Here is an 18,916-nt window from a genome sequence, read left to right on the forward strand (position 1 = left end):
GACACGCGGCCGAATGTGGGGTGGCTGTTGCGTCACAGCCTGCGAGGGGGCGGGGCCTGGGCGTTAGCAGTCCGCTGCGCTCAAGCGCAGGGCGCGCGCCGGGCTATGCTATGCCGTGCTGCGCTGCGCTGAGAGGTGGGAGGCGCAGGGGGGTTTGGAGAATTGCGTTCCTACTTCTTTGTGTCCCGTAGAGCAGGAGCAGGCGCGTGAGGTTGGGGAGTGTGGTTTTTTGCAGCTTTAAGAAACGCGATTAAAGCAACAACAGCAAAACAAACCCCAGGACAGCACCAGGAATGCTTACGTGCTAAAACGTTAAGAATTAGGGGGGAAAAGTCAGGCTTTTTAACAAGGAAAAATCTTTGAACTAGTAAGGCAAATCCATCCAACCTAAAACAAAACCTTGGGGCAGTTTTTCAAAATATTATCCAAGGTCCTGCTCCTGCAATGAGCCTTGCCCAGGTATACCCCTAAAGCCAGGCAGAGCTCCGTGGAGGACTGAGGTCTAAATTTCTAAAGGGACGGGGGGAAGGAAGCATCTGCACCCCTGCTTGTGCCCTCTGCCTTGCAAATGCAAATTGTATTGACTGAAAATGTTGAAGCAGTCACACTTTGAGCCAGCATTGACATTGTTTTTTCTTGGCGCGGGCAAACTATGGGCCTTACCCTGCATTAGGCTATGTTACCACAGACCCTAGCACCTTTACAGCAATCCCACTGATTCAATGGGACTCCACAAAGATAGAGGGCTTTGTTGTGTTAGCAACTCCTATGCAGCACTCAGTCTACTAATCATTTTCCTGTACTGTATGCCTTTCGCAGCCAGCATAACGCTCTCAATAAGCTATAATGACAGGTTTAATCCTGAAAACTTCTGCTCCTTGAAGTGGTGAAACTTTTTCTCTCTCATCCTCAACTCCCCAAAACCATCTTTTACACCCACTATTGTAACATATAGTCACCCTCTTTCTGACTGGAATCCATGCAAAGTGATGACTTGCTGTCAATATGAAAGGCTTTAAAATCAAATTCCTGACATCAGGAATCAAAATACTCAAAAACCAGTGGGAGAACACTTTAACCTGTCTGGTCATTCAGTGACAGACCTGCGGGTGGCTATATTACAACAGAAAAACTTCCAAAACAGACTCCAATGAGAGACTGCTGAGCTAGAATTGATATGCAAACTAGACACAATCAACTCCGGTTTGAATAAGGACTGGGAATGGCTGAGCCATTACAAACATTGAATCTATCTCCCCTTGTAAGTATTCTCACACTTCTTAACTGTCTGTACTGGGCTAGCTTGATTATCACTTCAAAAGTTTTTTTTCTCTTAATTAATTGGCCTCTCAGAGTTGGTAAGACAACTCCCACCTGTTTATGCTCTCTGTATGTGTGTATATATATCTCCTCAATATATGTTCCATTCTATATGCATCAGAAGAAGTGGGCTGTAGTCCACGAAAGCTTATGCTCTAATAAATTTGTTAGTCTCTAAGGTGCCACAAGTACTCCTGTAAAATCAAAATAGTGAGTGAGTCAGGACACCAACACCATGGGAACATAAGGACAATTGGCAACAGAAAACAAAACAAGAAGGCAGAAGGGGAGACTAGAAATGGGGGAGGCTGTGGAATGACAAAATATGGAAATTCAGTCAACTTTGCAATAGGTCTGTGTTACCCTTACATGGTGGTAGAAGAGATAATGCCTGCATACAGGGACCAGAAAATCTGTATCAGTTTCAAATATATTAGCACTAAGGGACTGTTGCAGCAGGACAAAGGGCTATTGGACCACACAGGCTGGGAACAACTCCTATATGGTCACAAAGTGGCAACACAAATTCCCCATTTCTCTATATATCATAAAATATATCTATATATCATAATATTCCAGGAATCTGACGCTGTATGTCACAATGGAGCTTAGAATAACTGTAGTCAGTGTGAAGCAATGGAACCAGCTACAAGCATGGTTGAGAGCTCGTCTTATTCAGAGTATCACCAGGTTCAGTCATCACCAGGTTTTGTGGTCTGTCACTGTCCAACCCTTAAGGTCTCAGACATTTTTGACTTCTTTTACACACATAACTTTATGAATTACTCCTGTGACAGGCTAGTACAGGCTTTCAGCTACTAAAAGTTAATGTCTACATCAGGGGTCGGCAACCTTTCAGAAGTGGTGTGCCGAGTCTTCATTTATTCACTCTAATTTAAGGTTTTGCGTGCCAGTAATACATTTTAACATTTTTAGGTCTCTTTCTATCAGCCTATAATATATAACTAAACTATTGTTGTATGTAAAGTAAATAAGGTTTTTAAAATGTTTAAGAAGCTTCATTTAAAATTTAATTAAAATGCAGAGCCCTCCGGACCAGTGGCCAGGACCCAGGCAGTGTGAGTGCCACTGAAAATCAGCTCGCGTGCCACCCTTGGCACACGTGCCATAGGTTGCCTACCTGGGTCTACATGTTGCTTTAAATTATTCCTCAATTTTACACACTATAATGACAGGAGCCCACCCGACCCCCAATATTTCTTCTTTCCTGGTCCCACAAAAGTCAGGGTTGTAGCTTGATTGCTCCTGTATCTTTATCTTCCTTCCCACCAAGTCCAGTTTCCCCTCCATTCACCTCTGAATGGCCACTATGTGCAGTTTCTTCCTGCATCTCCCAAGGAACTAGAAAACTGTCTTTTTATCCTTCTTCCAACTTCCTCCTTCGTGATTATGATCTGGAAAAACCTGTTGGCAATACTTGGGACAGCATATGTCAGGTGGCTATTGTGACGGGTTATCCCTCCACTCCAGGGTGCCATCTGATATACTGGGGTACCACTGAGCCCACTTGTTCCATCAGCCTGGGCTCTCTTATCTTGTCCTGCTGAGCCAGGCCCTCACGCCTCCTCCAGCACACACAGGTAGGGACACACCCAGTACTCAAGTGCACACCCGTCTCTGGAGTGCAAACCCAAAATATCGTCTTGCGCTGCACAGAGAACTGTACAGCATAAGTGTGTGAAATTCGCTCCCTCCCTCAATGTGGAGGAAGATATGCCCAGCTTGTTGCCTCCCCTCCCCAGTTATGAATTCCACAAACTGGTTTTAGAGAAAACAAAAAAGTTTATTAGCTACAAAGATAGATTTTAAGTGATTATAAGGGATAGCAAACAGATAAAAGCAGATTATCCAGCAAAATAAACAAAAACTTAAGCTTAAGATACTAAAAAACTGGTTACAAGTAGTAGTTTCTCAATGTTGTTTTAGGCAAATTGCAGAGGTTCTTGTAGGCAAGATGCTCTTGCTTGCAGCTTAAAACTCCAGGTATTTCTTTCACAGGCCAGACACCTTCCCAACCTGGGCTCAGTCCTTCTCCCCTCCCTGGTTTTGTTTCTTAGATGTTTCCAGCAGTCATCCTGGGCGGGGATTCAGTGAAGAACCAACCCTGATTAAGTCACTACCCTGCCTTAAATAGGTTTTACATATGGCGGGAACCCTTTGTTTCCCAGTGTGATTTCCTGGTTTCCCCCCGCCCCAGGAAAAATACTGGTGTTCTATCATGGAGTCCAGTACCAGGTGACACGATCACATGACCCTGCAGTGTCAAAGCAGCCATGAGTCAAAAGTTTATTCGCAGTGTCCACAGGAAGGCTTTCCAGGAAGGTGATAAACATCTTCTAAGACATATTGTTCTCTCTAATGGCCCGTCCAGACTGACTGCATTCTGTCTGGTGGGCGTTCCCCAGGTGTAAACCCACTTGTAATTGATAGTCAATGTTCCTAACTCCAGATACAGAAATGATACATGCATACAAATAGAATAATCAGATTCAGTAAATCATAACCTTTCCAGTGATCTCACATACCTTATATTTTTTGTGCAAGATAATATGATTATAGCACAACTATAACAGTATTTCTATTAAGAATATGGGGTGGTGTCACAGCTATACAGCCAGATTTGTAAAAAGAAATGGCCTGTTGCCACTGCTGCACCTATGCCCACATGTACATCAACTGGGGCATCATCATCAAATGCTGGTGGCCTGATTTTCAGCGCACCTAATGAGCAAGACAGCTGAAGCTGGCTCACTTATGCACCTACACAATTCTTAGAATAATAGCTGCAGAACTAAAAAAAAACCCCAATCCACACACACAACAGAACAGGATGTGTGTAAATATTGCCACAATTCAGGGCAACTGCATGTGTATGTCCCCTCTGTGGTCCCTTGAGGCTGTAGGCTCCCAGCACCTCAACCGTCATGTGACTTGGGTAGACCTATGAGCCTCTGGCCCTCCTGTCTAGTATTTTTCCCCAATGGTGTTACTTTTCTAGAGGTGTTACAATTGGAATGAATTTGCCTAATCACCCACCATTACTTTTAGTTCCTAGAGGAGCAGTGGTCACCTTCCCCCATGGAATTACATATGATCCCTGACCCGCAATGATACATTAACTTAATACAGTCTGAGCTCCCCAAGACAGTTCAGGAAATTGCCATATCTGTCATACCTACACAACAGGCAGCAAGTACTTCACAACTTGAAAGTTCATTTTGGAGTCCTCATCGATGACCACAAAATTTCACATAGGGTGGTGAGAGATTCTATACAATTTCATGTCTAAAAGCCAAGTGACTATATAATAGCCATATGCCAATTTAAAAATAAGTAATACCAGATAGTTACACCACAGAGACTGTAATGACTAACAATTAAAATGTGTACAAGAGTTAGTGCCACATATTTTTTTTCTTTTTATTTAGAAACATAAAACATACCCACACAGTCTCCGAGCACACTATTAATTTTAAAAAGGAAATTTGTCTTAACTGTGAATTTTCATTCAAGTACAAGACTTCTTCTCCATGGTTAGGGCACTTATCTGGGAGATGGTAAACCTGCGACTAATTAGGTAAACCTAATTCCCTGCGACTCAGGCAGAATGGGAATTTGCACTCTCAGCTCCCACATCCTGTGTGAGTGTTCTAACCACAGGGCTTTTGGGTATAGGCTGCAACTTGTTTTTTCTTGAGAAAAGACTGACCTGCTTTAGGCACCTAACTTCAAGAGAGGGTTCATGGCTGTGAATCTGAAGGGTAGAAAGGCACCTCTCTTTAGCCCAGAGTTAGGTGCTTAAGTCATTTGAGGGGCAGGGCTTAGACCGGGGGTAGGCAACCTATGGCATGTGTGTCGAAGGCGGCACGTGCACTGATTTTCAGTGGCACTCACACTGCCCGGGTCCTGGCCACCACTCCAGGGGCCTCTGCATTTTAATTTAATTTTAAATGAAGCTTCTTAAACATTTTAGAAACCTTATTTACTTTACATACAACAATAGTTTAGTTATATATTATAGACTTATAGAAAGAGACCTTCTAAAAACATTAAAATGTATTATTGGCACGCAAAACCTTAAATTAGAGTGAATAAATGGACTCGGCACACCACTTCTGAAAGGTTGCCAGCCCCTGGCTTAGACTCTACCCTTCTCCTTAGCATTTTCTACTGGCTAACTCAGGCAACTCCCCACTTAACATGCTCCCTTTTCTTAAGCACCTCACTCTTCTATGGCATTGTATAGGGAGCCCTGATGCATAACTTGGGGTTGTAAATTCCACTTGGAGGCAGGGGGCCTAAAAGTTAAGCACTGCAGTGCTCAGCCTAAATCCCTCTTATGAATCCCACACTTAAGTGCCTAAATTACATGGGCTTTCAATAGGACAATACTCTTGAAAATTTTAGCCCAAGTTGTGTTGAATTAATCCATTGAGGTTTATACAATCAGTTTAATGCACACTTTCTATGCCTCTTTGGTGAGCTATGACAGCCAGCTGTCAAAACAATAAGAAACATAGGCAGGCCCATCAAGAGAAATTTGGGGCACTAGTACATCATGTTCAGTGGAGCCCCACCTCCTCACATTTCACTTTATTTACATAGATGTTTTGGGGCTTCCCCTGTGCTCAGGGGCCCAGTATAATTGTCTCTCCCTCTCATCAGCTCTCAGTACAGGACTCACTTAAGAGAGGAAGTTGCATATGCCCAGTTCACACACAAAAGCATTATGAACATGTCAGAAATTAGCAAAGTGCTATCAATCTCCCTTGCCAGCAAAGTGAGTCTAGGAGGATCTTTACAATCTTGCTGTCTGTGCTGGAACAGCTCAGAGGACTTGGAAAAGAATGTGCTAGATTTCTAGAAACAGGTAATGAGGGTGATAGTGGTGGTGAACAAGCATGTGGACAAGGGTGATCCACTGGATAGTGTACTTAAGTTTTCAGAAAGCCTTTGACAAGGTCCACTACCAAAGGCCCTTAAGCCAAGTAAGCTGTCATGGGATAAAAGGGAAGGTCCTCTCATGGATCAGACCTAGATTTAGAAGATAGGAAACAAAGGGTAGGAATAAACAAACAGCCAGTTTTCAGACTACTGAGAGGTAAATAGTGGTGTCCCTCATGGATCTGTACTGAGACCAGTAGTAAGGCTGTCAATTTTAGTTGGCTATATTCCTAGAGATTTCATCACATGACAATCTTTAAAGATTAATTTTAATGCTGGAGACTCCAGGCTCATCCTGGAGGATTGGAAGCCCTAACCAGTACTGTTCAACATACTCATAAATGATCTGGAAAAAGGGGTAAACAGTGAGGTGGCAAAAGTTGCAGATGATGAACTATTGAAGATAGTTAAATCCAATGCAGACTTTGAAGAGTTACAATGGGCTTTCACAAAACTGGGTGACTGGGCAACAAAATGGCAGATGAAATTGAATTTTGATAAATGCAGCAGTCAAAAAAAGCTAACAGAAGGTTGGGAATCACTAAGAAAGAGATCGATAATAAGACAGAAAATATATTACCTCTATATAAATCCATGGTACACCCACATCTTGAATACTCCATGCAAAGTATTCATCCCCCCCCCCCCCCCCAAGAAAAAAAATATACTGGAATTGGAAATGGAAAAGGACAACAAAAATGATTAGGGGTATGGAACAGCTTCCATATGAGGAGAGATTAATAAGACTGGGACTTTTGAGGTTGGAAGATAGCTAAGTAAAGGGGTATATGATAGAGATCTATGAAATCATGACTTGTGTGGAGAAAGTAAATCTGTTATTGACTCTTTATTAATAGGCAGCAGGTTTAAAAACAAACAAAAGGAAGTATTTCTTCACATTATGCAGTCAACCTTTGGAACTCTTTGCTAGAGGATGTTGAAGGCCAAGACTATAACAGGGCTCAAAAAAGAACTAGATAAGTTAATGGAGGATAGGTCCCTCAATTGCTATTAGCTAGGTTGGTGTTCCTAGCCTCTGTTTGCCAGAAGCTGGGAATGGATGACAGGGGATGGATCACTTGATGATTAGCTGTTCATTTGCCCTGAAGCACTTGGCAGTGGCCACTGTCGGTAGACAGGATACTGGGCTGGATGGACCTTTGATCTGAGTACAACCATTCTTATGATGCCTCTTTGCAGCCTGTCATGCTATTTGTTTGTTATGTTAGAAGCAACAGATTAGTAAAACCTTGCTTCTCTCCTAATTAGAGAGAACACAGCAATATGAGCAATTATAAAGGAGCATGACTGCAGCATCCAGAGAGCCATCACCATTCTTTCTAAACTATCATTCAGTTTGTTAGGAAAGGTTTCAGAGGAGCAGCCGTGTTAGTCTGTATCCGCAAAAAGAAGAAGAGGAGTACTTGTGGCACCTTAGAGACTAACAAATTTATTAGAGCATAAGCTTCCGTGGACTACAGCCCACTTCTATGTATCCGAAGAAGTGGGCTGTAGTCCACGAAAGCTTATGCTCTAATAAATTTGTTAGTCTCTAAGGTGCCACAAAAGTACTCCTGTTCTTTTTTTGTTAGGAAAGTATTCTGCCAACATCAGCAAAGCTTTTACCTAATCACATACAAAAAGTATTTCCTGATGAAATCAGGTTCTTATATCATGCCTATCACTATGGTATTTCTTTATTCTTGGAGAAATTTACAATATTCACATGTCAAGAAATAGTCACTATAAAATGTTAAGAGTTTGATTTTATTTCTTTTGACAGGAAAGTCAGCACTCCCCCCCCCCCAATCCCCAATACAACTTTGACAAGCCCTTCTAGTTTAAAAAAAAAATAATGTTTTTCACATGGAATGAACAAATGTATTGCTAAAGGTAGTGAATAAAAATGAAAGGTATTTCAAGACTGGACCTTAAGTTTAGCTTCCACTATCCCTCTTGCTGTAACTAAAAGTCAAATGCACAAATATTTCATAGAAACATTTTAGCCAGCTTCATCTAAATGTTAAAGGGCCTTCTTTCAACCATCTTTTGTAAGCCAAACTTCCCTTACTCTTAGTAACTGAGAACTTCACTATTACACAAATGAAAGATGTACAGTTATACCTTTCAAGTTATTGGTTTTATGACTTTAAAAAGCAAATATATATTCTACAATATATAAATATTTGAATCCTTCCAGCTGATAACCAATAAGTCCATTTGCTCACTTAATCCCTAAAGACTAGATACAATAACTTACAGGGTGTTCTCTTTTTGCTATGATTAGTATGATGTCATTGCATAAATACAGTAATTAAAACTTCTCCTCTTCCCTCTCCCTTTTAAAAAAATACATTGACTAGTACTTGATATGTTTATCATATAGAATAATTTGAGAATAATGGGGTATCATTTATTTTACAGTAATATGCAGCAAGCATTAAAACTAAACAAGAGAGTTTCTAAGTTTACACTGGTTATTTACTACAATACAGAATCACCCTCAAAAGCCAAATACTTTAGGGTTAGACTACAGATGTTAAAATGAGACTCGAAGCTCTAAATGGACTGTGCAAAACTAAAATTCAACCATATGTTAGCATAATATATTCATTAAGATTTATACCTTCATTAAAATTGTCTTGATGCATAAAATTCAATGCGATACCCAACTGCCTTAATAGTAAGGACATACTGAATCTTCCTTTCCAAACCTGAATTCTTGTAAAACTATATTCTAATTATCCAACAAAAAGTGTATTTTATTGAATTTTGAAGCCCATTTAATATTTTAACATGCTTGACTTTAGTAAACCTACTAACTACAATAGTTTGACCTATTCCCAAATGTGATTCTTTTACAGATTATGTAGAATACAGTATTCTGAGATTATATAGACTGCACCATCTCGGGAAAGCTACAGGTGACTATGAATCAGAAAAACCCTGTAAGAGACTTGCAAGCAGTTACTGTTAAAATAATGAACTTCAGCCCTGAGAACAATGCATTCAAACCATGGCTCAACTGGCAATAGTCTAGTTGAAAAGCAACCATATCAAGCAAAAATTAAAAGGGTCCATTTAAGTTGTTAAATAATATTTATCAACACTTGAGGCAAAAAACAGCCTATAGTACATTTAAAGAATTGAAAAGACAAAAACCCTATAAAGACTGGTGCCATAAAAGTGTAACAGTAAGTGAAAATATTTCCTACCCCCCCTAGTTTTCCACCTTTTAATTTAGGGAATTGCAGCAGCTGCTAAGAGTTTGCAGTTTTCATGTTCTGGTAGCAGCAAGTTAATAAAAAAAAATCCCTTAATTTAGAAGCTAGTAGTACAAACCAGGTAAATAGAGGAGATCTGTTTTAAAGTGAAGCTTTGAGAGCAAGAAATTCACCTCATGACATTTCTGATCGAGATTTCAGGAAGATGCAGCAGTTTGAATTGCTACTAGTAGCCATTCAAAGGTTTATTGTAAATATGACTTGACAGTAAGCTGAAATAGCTTGCTATTAAATAGCTCAAACATTGGTTTTAAGTTTAGTAAAACATAATACTGTAACTTAACTGATGAAGTGTCCAAGATACTAGTAATAGATTAGTTTTTGCCAGGCAATTCCATATGTATGATGACCTAATAATTACTTTCATAGATCTCAAAGTGCCTTACAAAGGTGGATAAGCAATAGGTATTTAGCCATATGCAAGACTGCTACAGAACCAGCCAACGGAACAAACTCTTGCTTGGAGAAGTACTGTCATCTCAAACCTACATTTTGAAGAACTGCAGGCAGTGGTTAGTAGAACTGCCTTTTAGCCTTAAGAAATCTCTCAATCAAGGGACTACTTTGAGATAGCTAGTCCTATACTTTCCAGACACTTGTGGATGAGCTGCATCCAACGTCTGATTGCATCAAATGTTTTAGTTGCATATGAGACCTTTAAAATTGTACTAACACAGTAAGATGCTACACTAGTTGAATTTGTCCAGCCTTTGAACTATATTTTAATATAGTTTAGCAGCAAGAACTTGCATTAGCTTGGTTATGTCAGTGCTAGACATCCTAGCTGGTTGCAGGCACCTCATCTTGTCCTTAAGACCAGGTCCAGAGGCACTGGTTTTTATTGACCCACACCATGAGATATTGAAACATAACAAGCACTGCTGTTCCCTCCTACCCTCCACTTCCTGGTGGGGTACAGGAAGACAAGGAGAGCATTGAGGTTTAGCTCTTAAGAAAGCACTATAGTTAACACAGGTTTCAGCCTGTAATAGGGTGCAGAGCCTTGTTTTAAGAATCAAGTTTATTGTTGCATACGAAACAAGGTGCTATTTAGGAAGTTCAATCACAATGCCCTGTAAGCAAGGCAGAAATATGTAGTGATACTTGACTGCTGTAAGGATAGTTACAGTACATTGTGCTTTGAGATGGATTAGGTAGCTATTTATTGCTAGCCTGAGCTGCACGATGCTTGTCCCCCCTCTATCATGGTATACTAGGCACATGCCTAGTGTCAGTGTGTGTTTTACTTTTCATCACTCAGGTTCACTGTAGTCTACCAGGATATAGATTAAGTTTCATATACAAGTTCAACTCATAAGATAGTTGCTCTACTCCATTTGCAAGGGCACTATTCCAAGTATTTAAATCATCCCAAATTAGTCAATAGCCATTGAAGCTTAAGGCAAGTTTATAAAGTGGTTCATTAGAAGTAGGCTTGGAAGGACAGATTTTTAAATAGCCATTTGACCATGCTCACAAACCAACTAAAATGTCTACATTGATAATGTACAGATAGAGAAAAATGCTGCTTGAAAACTTAGTTTGATTTAAGGACATCTAACTGTAGATTTTGACACGTGATGTTGGTTATTTGTGTTTTAGAGATTTATAATTAACTTTGAATCTCAACATCTGCTGTCATTAAGTAGACAGCTCACCCTGCTCCCAAATTTCCTACAACTGAAATTTAAAGTTTGATAAAAATGCTTAATATAAAAAAAAACAAATCTAGTTCTGCCAAGACCCATTATAGGAAAATGTGACTTGAAATTTAAGCCATGAACTAGTCTGAGAACGAATTTATAGTAGAAGAATGAAATTCATGTGTAAGAGCACCATCCAGAAAGCACAAGATGCTAAGTTAGTGACAATTCTGTCAGTTTTGCAGAGCCTCTCATGTTTGCCATTAAGTTAACGAAGTCATGCCTAAATACACATTTTTAAATGAGTCAGGAACTGCTGTGTTGATGGCAAGCTACCTATGTAGCTTCTGCCATGTTTATTTCTAGAACAGTTACATGTAGTAACTTATTACTACTACTCCCCTATTTGAGCAATGATTATGTTTTATATTGGTGTCTGCTGTGCCTATATTTTATTTATAAATGCAAAAATGTTTGCATTTGAATAGTTAGGTTGCCTTTACACATGAAAGATGTGCATTTAAGTTCCAATGCTACAATTCATTTAAAAAAAAAAAAGTGGTCAAAAACCTATACTCCTTGTGCTACAAAATCCAAGTAGTTAGAACCTGAACATTTACACCTAACACTGGAAGCACTGCAAGAGATTCCTGTGGAGTTAGTCACTCCTTTTTATAGTTTAAGATAATACAATAAGAGCAACTGAACTGCATTTTTCTATTTTTATTATTTAAGTCTGACAAAGGCCTCAAGTGAAAGTCTCACTTTAACATCTAATCCCACCTACTTGTGCACCTTTAATCTGGCTATGTAACATCCAACCAACATTCTGACTGCCTGCCTACACCAAAGGCAGATTGACATTTTTATAAAGTTACAATAAGCAAGCCAACAAGTTGGCAAAGGGAGATTATAACAAGAGGTAATACAGTTAGTTGCACATGGCCACCAGGACTTTGTCAAGCTAATTGGCATTTTTTTTTAATCACTTGAGTTTCATGGTCTAAGAAATGTGATCAGCACCCACAATTCAATGAGAATCCCAATTCACAAGATATGAATGTCTAAGTTAAAACAATTCTATGTCAGTTCTAGCTAAACGTTATGGCAAAAAAGCTAAATACTATTTATGTTCTAGGTTAATTTAGAATCCTAGAAACCATCTACTATTTTATCTAAAATCCCCTGAATACTGTACATTGTCTGTTCACACAGACAGACATGTTTTGCTCAAACAAATAAAATATACCTGCTAATGAATGAAACCATCAGGTTTCTTGGACCCATGAACTGAAACCTACAGGCATGTTAGTTACACAATTCATAAGGAATTAAAACCTCAGTGATTATGAAAATTGCCAGTCAGCCTGCAACACTAATCCAGAATCCAGCACTATTTTGAAACAATCCAAAAAGAAATGAGGTTGCTTGTGAAGGCCATAGCTTTGGTGACAATCAGAACCAAATTTAAGATCTGTGGTTTGTCTGGACCTGAGCAATTGCTCGAGCCTGGAGATCCCATTTATTTGCAGGGCTTTATGGCTACAGCATATTCTTCGCTCATTGCACACATGACTGACACCTAGAAGACAAAAGATAAACATTAAAAATGTATGGATAACAATCACAAGAGACTTAAACCCATGTGATAAAAGGCACCCCACTGAAAACTAACGTTGGAGGGACTCCTACCTCCTCTTGTTGAGAAGTAGCAATAACTACAGATAACATGGAAATTTATTTAATCTGTCTTTAATACAAAAAGTTTTCTACCCCTGGTCATTCCATCTGGCCCTATGATGCGTTCTCTCTGGATATGCATCCCTTTCTTTGCCCTGCTGCTTGGTCATCTGTTAGTGACTGGCAGCTCTAGGTTCTTCTCTCATAGCAGATGTTAGAGACAGCTAGACCTATCTATACTGACAAACCCTTCTAGTGGAGATGCAGTTTATACTAGCAAGAGTGCTTTTGCTCATATAAGATGGATTTCCATTAGAGCTTTTATATTTATAGCTCTGTTGGGTAATGGTGTAATTCACCCCCCCCCCCCCCCCCACTGCCCCAATGCTGAGCCCCCCTCACTATGCCACCAAAACTGAAGTTTAGACCAGGCCTCAACTTGGCTTGTAACTTCTAGTTTGTGGAACAGCAAAGCATCTGGACACATGCAAATGCAGCTGAGGTGAGAACCAGCAAGCTTTCCATCAACCACAGAATGGAGACCACTGTTAATTGCTTGAGCTGGGCTATTGAGGTTCATTTCGAAATAGGAGTATAGCTAAATTTGGTAGGAAGGAGTTTCAGAGTGTAGGAAATTGGTATGCTTCCAAATTTAGATTTGAGAATAAGACCAGGACCATTCTTTATCACAGACTCTTATGGAAAGTATAGACACCCTTTAAAACTTGCCCTTTAGTGGCACCTTGATTGCTTTCTGTTCTTACCTGTACATCTTCACCTGCATTGTATTTCCCCTCTATTTCTTTGCCTAGATCACCTTCTGGCAGCTTCAGATCCTCACGAACTTCACCGCTTTCTGTCAGCAGAGAGAGGTAGCCATCCTGAATACAGATCAGCTACAGGGAGAAGTTGGTTTTTAGAAAATTCATACTGCTAATTTGTCTGACTAGCAAGATTTGCTAGTTTGTATTAGTTCAGTATCAAATATTGAAACTAGGCCATCCCATTACTTGCTGCTTCTAATATCAGGGTAGTTCGGAGACAGATTCTACATTAGTCATGTTAATTTTGTTGCCTAATCAGAATACAAATCATGACATTTGACAGTTTTAAATGATCTTTCAAGAGAAGGATTGAAAGCTATTAGCTTCTGCTAAACTAAGTTAAGTTGCACATTTGTTTTCAGTGGTCAAGTTATTAAGCACAGGGGTAATAGAGTCCTGGATGGTAGCACAACTACAAAATAAATAAGCTGACTTGATGAGTATTTCTCTAGGCCATCACATCAGATTCCATTTATCTGAATGAACCACTGCAGTGGTTTTTAACTCTAGCTCTTAAGTGCTGCTTTACAAGGCACACACAAGGTGAGTCAGGAAGAAAATTTTAAACTCCCATTTTCTGTATGAAAGTTAAGCTATTTCTAATTTTTGAATGGTAATAGTTAAGGAAGTAACTAGCTTTGGACACCAAAAGGCTAGAATTTCCCATAAGACTGCATCACATATGAAAGTTCATATTTCCTAACAGATCTAGAGAGGGCCTTACTTCTCAGTAACTTACTAGAGAGACCTCTAAGTGAAGGTAAAGAACCAGGACAATAGTCCTAAAAATACAAGTGGGAAGCTCAAGCTCTATAAAATTGTGATTTAGTATTTGGTATGTAGAACCAACAACTCTGAAGAAAAGTTACTATCCAGAACATGTACACTACAGGCTGCAGAATACATGATGCACACCAGGGCAATAAAGAACAGTCCACCTTGATTAGGAGGTTTAGCATTAGTACTCTAACCATGTGACCTTGAGTTGGCCAATTAATACTAATTGAGGATGTAATTTCATCTGGACAGAAATCAACTAGTGACTTTAAGATGAAAGCCACCATATTTTGCTACCATCCTCCATAAAAACTCATTACTTCAGAGTGATCCATCTTTTGACTTCATTTGCACCAAGTTAGCTGACTGAATTTCTAGTGTCCCTAACTCAGCGCACTCTGAATTCATCACAGCTGTCGCTTCACGCAGACTAAAAGCCTTAATAGAAATGACGAGGCTAGAAACTTGACTATCCTAAGATGTCAATTATGTTATGTCGAAGTGAAAACTAGACTGGCAGGTGGCAGAGATTTGAGGTCTAGTTAGTCTGTCAGCATCCTTCTAACACTTCAAAAAAAGTTATCAAGTTAAAAGGAAATTTGTGAACCAGTTCCCTGCATCTACACTCCTTGATAGTGTTCAGGAGGATCAGAATGACTTTGGAGCAGTGCCATCTAAAAGGTTCAAGTCAATTTCAATTCAAAAGAAATTAAATAGGCAGAATCAGATACAGCCAAGAGTAAATGTGCTGCTCTAAGGAAGTCCAGAAGTCTTACCCAAGATTATCTTTACTATAGGGGCTAGAAAAGACTCTTTCCCAACCTCCGGTATATAACCATTCTCCTTTCCCCATTATAGAGTCATATTACCATCTTGTACTCCCTGACAGCATAATGAAGTTATCATCCCAGACTTCAGGCCAAAATTTTAGAGTGCACTGCTAGTATGCTCAACAAGGGAGTAATAACTACCCTCAGGCTAGGTCTATACTACCCGCCTGAATCGGCGGGTAGAAATCGACCTCTCGGGGATCAATTTATCGCGTCCCGTTGGGACGCGACAATCAATCCCCGAATCGACGCTCTTACTCCACCAGCGGAGGTGGTAGTAAGCGCCGCCGACGGAAAGCCGCAGAAGTCGATTTTGCCGCCGTCCTCACAACGGGGTAAGTCGGCTGCGATACGTCGAATTCAGCTACGCTATTCACATAGCTGAATTTGCATATCTTAAATCGACTCCCCCCTGTAGTGTAGATGTACCCTCAGAAGAGAAAGAAAAAGGGTCTGAAGTGGGAGAAGCAACTTTTTTTAGTTTAAAGCTAGCTAAAAAATTTTGACATGCAGTTTAGGAGTGGAGCTAATTTACTTGTAGTAACTGAAATTTGTCATTATGGCAACAGTTAGGAAGCTGTCTAAAAGCACCATCGGTAAACAGACTCACTTGATAGTCATTCCTCTTGATATTTGGAACATCCATGTTATGAGTGGATGGGCAGATATCTTCATATTTTTTGCCAGTGAAAATATCAATACCAACCAAATGAACCTGCAAGAACAGTCGTAAAGAGCAATTAGTTTTTCTTCACTTAGGATCAGTCACTGGCAGCCTGCTGTTCAAGGCAACAGTTCAAGTTACTGGTTCATTTTACACACAAAACCAATTCCACTTGAATGGGAGGGGCAAGAATTTTAGTCCAAGAGTTTATGCATAACCTGAAAAAGAGAAAGTTCTGCTTGCACCCTTTCCCCCACCCCTGGTCACATATGAAGATGGTCTGAAATATTTGTCATAAAAGGAGGAGTGTAAGAAAATTAGAGCCTTGGTATCCCAGTTCTACAATTACATCACTAGATTTGAGACTAAGGCTATGTTGGTTAGGAGTGTGAAAAAAATTTCACTCCTAACTACTGATGTAATGCCAAAAGGTCTCTTTTCCCAAGCCTACAGTAAAAAGTTTGTGCTGGCATAGATATATACTTACAAACCTTAGCTTGGGCCAGGCCTGAAAGATGAGAGGGAAATGGGATTTAAGCCTGTCTCCCCCAGTATTAGGGGCATTTCTAGAAACGCCCCAGTATTGCCAACACCAAACTAACCTATTCACAAGTCTTTTTGCTATGGCTTTAGACGTGTTTGTGCTGTTACATGTCTACGCTAAGACTCCCGTGATTGCCAGACTGAGCTGAACTAGTATTACCACAATGGAATGTAGACTAAACCCTGGTATAAACCAGGCTATCAACTGTTAACTCCAACTAAGGTCTCTGTCCACCCTCTTAAACATCAGAAGATGGGCTGTTTCCAGAACACTTAACTAAGAGACACAAATGAACAAGGTGGTTACCTGCCCTTATCTTTATTTTGGTAATTATTTCAGGGCATCTTAGCTGCTGGTAGGCACTGAAGACATTAAAACTAGCTTTAAGAACAGTTTCTAGAGAAAGATACTAACCAAAGGTATGTCTACACTATGGCCTCTACGGCTGCACAGCTACCACAGCACATATGCTCCCTGCATCAACAGCAAACATTTTCCATTGATATAGGTAATCCAACACAGCCCTGAGTGATGTAGCTAGTCAACCTAACAAAATGTAGGCCAAGCCTGAGGGTCTGATAGGAACTTTTTAAAGCCATGAGAGTGTGTCATTTCCCCCCCCACACACACACACATCTCCTTACTGCTCCCAGGGGTGGGTGTAGGTCTCTTAGATTTTTTTTTTTGTATCTTTAATTAATTGCTGTTAGCCTCTATTGTTTAGTAGACACACCATAGGCTTCTACTTCAAGTGTAGTGAAGACTTAAGTACTCAATTAGCATGTGGTAAAAGCCAAGTATTTGTCACCTAGAACAGAGACAAGGGGGTGTCTACACCAGCCTTCAAAAAAACACGTTAAGTATATCAGTTAATTGCTAGTTAGCTAGAGACACTAAGTGAAGCCATACCAAGGACTAGTGCAAAGTATGTCTACTTAGCTAAGCCATATAGATGGTCTCAGAAAGTGGGGGGGAAGGGAGACTCTTCCCGATAGTACTTTACCTTAACTCTAGATTTTTGTCTAAATTAGGATTTGGAAAGTCTATTAAATGTGTTATATGGAGTCCTTTAATATGTCAGAGGCACTGCCAGTTCTCTACAGTAGGCTGTTAACATGCATTATTCAACACCTTCCAAATCCTTCTTTAGGCAAAGGCTAGTCTAATCCCTCTACCTTCTCAGAGCACTTCCATCAAGTCAATAAACTCTAGTTCATCCCCATGTAAATTTCAAGAGTCCTCAAGCAAAAGGCATACATGGGATCTCGTCTTGAATATTACCCCCACTGTTTATCATTTGCTGTAGAGCTGGGATTGAATAGTACAGAAAACTTGCTCTGAGGCATAGGCACACCAGTATTATGTACATAATAATTCCATAGCTAAGGATTTGACAGGTGATATGTACAGTGTGTGTTTATTACACACCCTATTTATATAAAAATAAGTAATTGAGGGAGGAGATATTCAAGCCCAAAAGCAAAGGTATGAGAATGTGCCAGTCTTGTTTACCTTGGCATGACCATGTTTGCCGGTCTTAGAGGTTGACATTTCAACAATTTTGCAAGGACGTCCCTTGAGCACGACGAAGCCGTTCTTGCGCAGCGCAGAGCATTGCATGGGGTAGGTGGAGGAAGCACCAGCATCTCCAGTCGTGAAGTCAATCTCATCGGCCATGGTGCGCTGGATCTACTAGAGAATAAGGAGAGGATGCAGCTTTTACCAGCAAACCAGACAGCTTAGAAACACGTGGGGGGGGTCCCAGAGCTCAGGCTACAACCCGAGCAGCTGCACAGCAATTAAGCAACCCCTTTAGCCCGGGACAGCCGCGGGGGTTTATCTGCAGTGCACATACGCCCTGCCCCCGCGCTGAGCGCAAGGCTGGCTGGGCGCAAGGCGGGTTGCTGGCTGCCCGGGCAGCACGTGCTTCTCGGCAGCCCCACAGCCGGGCGCAAGGTCCGCCTGCCCCGGGCCGGCCAGCGGCGTGAGGGAGGCCTCCAGGACACCCCGCCCTGCCCACGTGCCTGGGGCAACGCCGCTGCAGCGCCCGGCCGGAGCGCGGAGACAGAGCCGCCCTTGCCACACACACCGGGTGCGGGGGGCCGAGGAGCCCCACGCCGGGCCCAGCCCCCGGGGAGGGTGAAGGGCCCCAGCCTCCCACGGGGCTCCCGGCCCGGCCCGGCCCGACCCCGCGCCGGCAACTCCCGCGGCCGGGAGCGGCGCGCGCCAGGCCCGGCTCTTACCCGCCGATTGGAAACGGAGCGTCGGTCGCTGCGCACACGCGCCCGGCCTCTAGCACTACAGCAGCCGGGGAGGAGGGAGACAGGACAGAGCGGCACAACCTCACGCGCACTCCTCTCTTCCCTCGCCCACCCCCCCACTTCC

At 41.3% G+C, this 18,916-nt stretch overlaps 1 protein-coding gene across 4 annotated transcripts; it reads right to left on the bottom strand.

Annotated features, from left to right (window-relative positions):
- Positions 1-7,966: 7,966 nt before the first annotated feature.
- EIF5A2 (eukaryotic translation initiation factor 5A2) lies at positions 7,967-18,916 on the bottom strand. 4 transcript variants are annotated; one of them, XM_034781558.1, is made up of 5 exons: positions 18,779-18,916; positions 18,044-18,220; positions 15,934-16,038; positions 13,657-13,788; positions 7,967-12,794 (listed from the first exon to the last, which is right to left on the bottom strand). In XM_034781558.1, exons 2-5 carry the CDS (start codon positions 18,206-18,208, stop codon positions 12,735-12,737), a joined length of 462 nt encoding a protein of 153 aa, XP_034637449.1. In that variant the 5' UTR covers positions 18,209-18,220; positions 18,779-18,916; the 3' UTR covers positions 7,967-12,734. The 4 variants fall into 4 exon arrangements, with proteins under 4 accessions (XP_034637449.1, XP_034637447.1, XP_034637446.1 ...); XM_034781556.1 differs by having other exon boundaries at positions 18,044-18,223; XM_034781555.1 differs by having other exon boundaries at positions 18,775-18,916.

The sequence above is a fragment of the Trachemys scripta genome, chromosome 9 (assembly GCF_013100865.1).
Source record: "Trachemys scripta elegans isolate TJP31775 chromosome 9, CAS_Tse_1.0, whole genome shotgun sequence".
Taxonomy (NCBI): Eukaryota; Metazoa; Chordata; order Testudines; family Emydidae; genus Trachemys; species Trachemys scripta.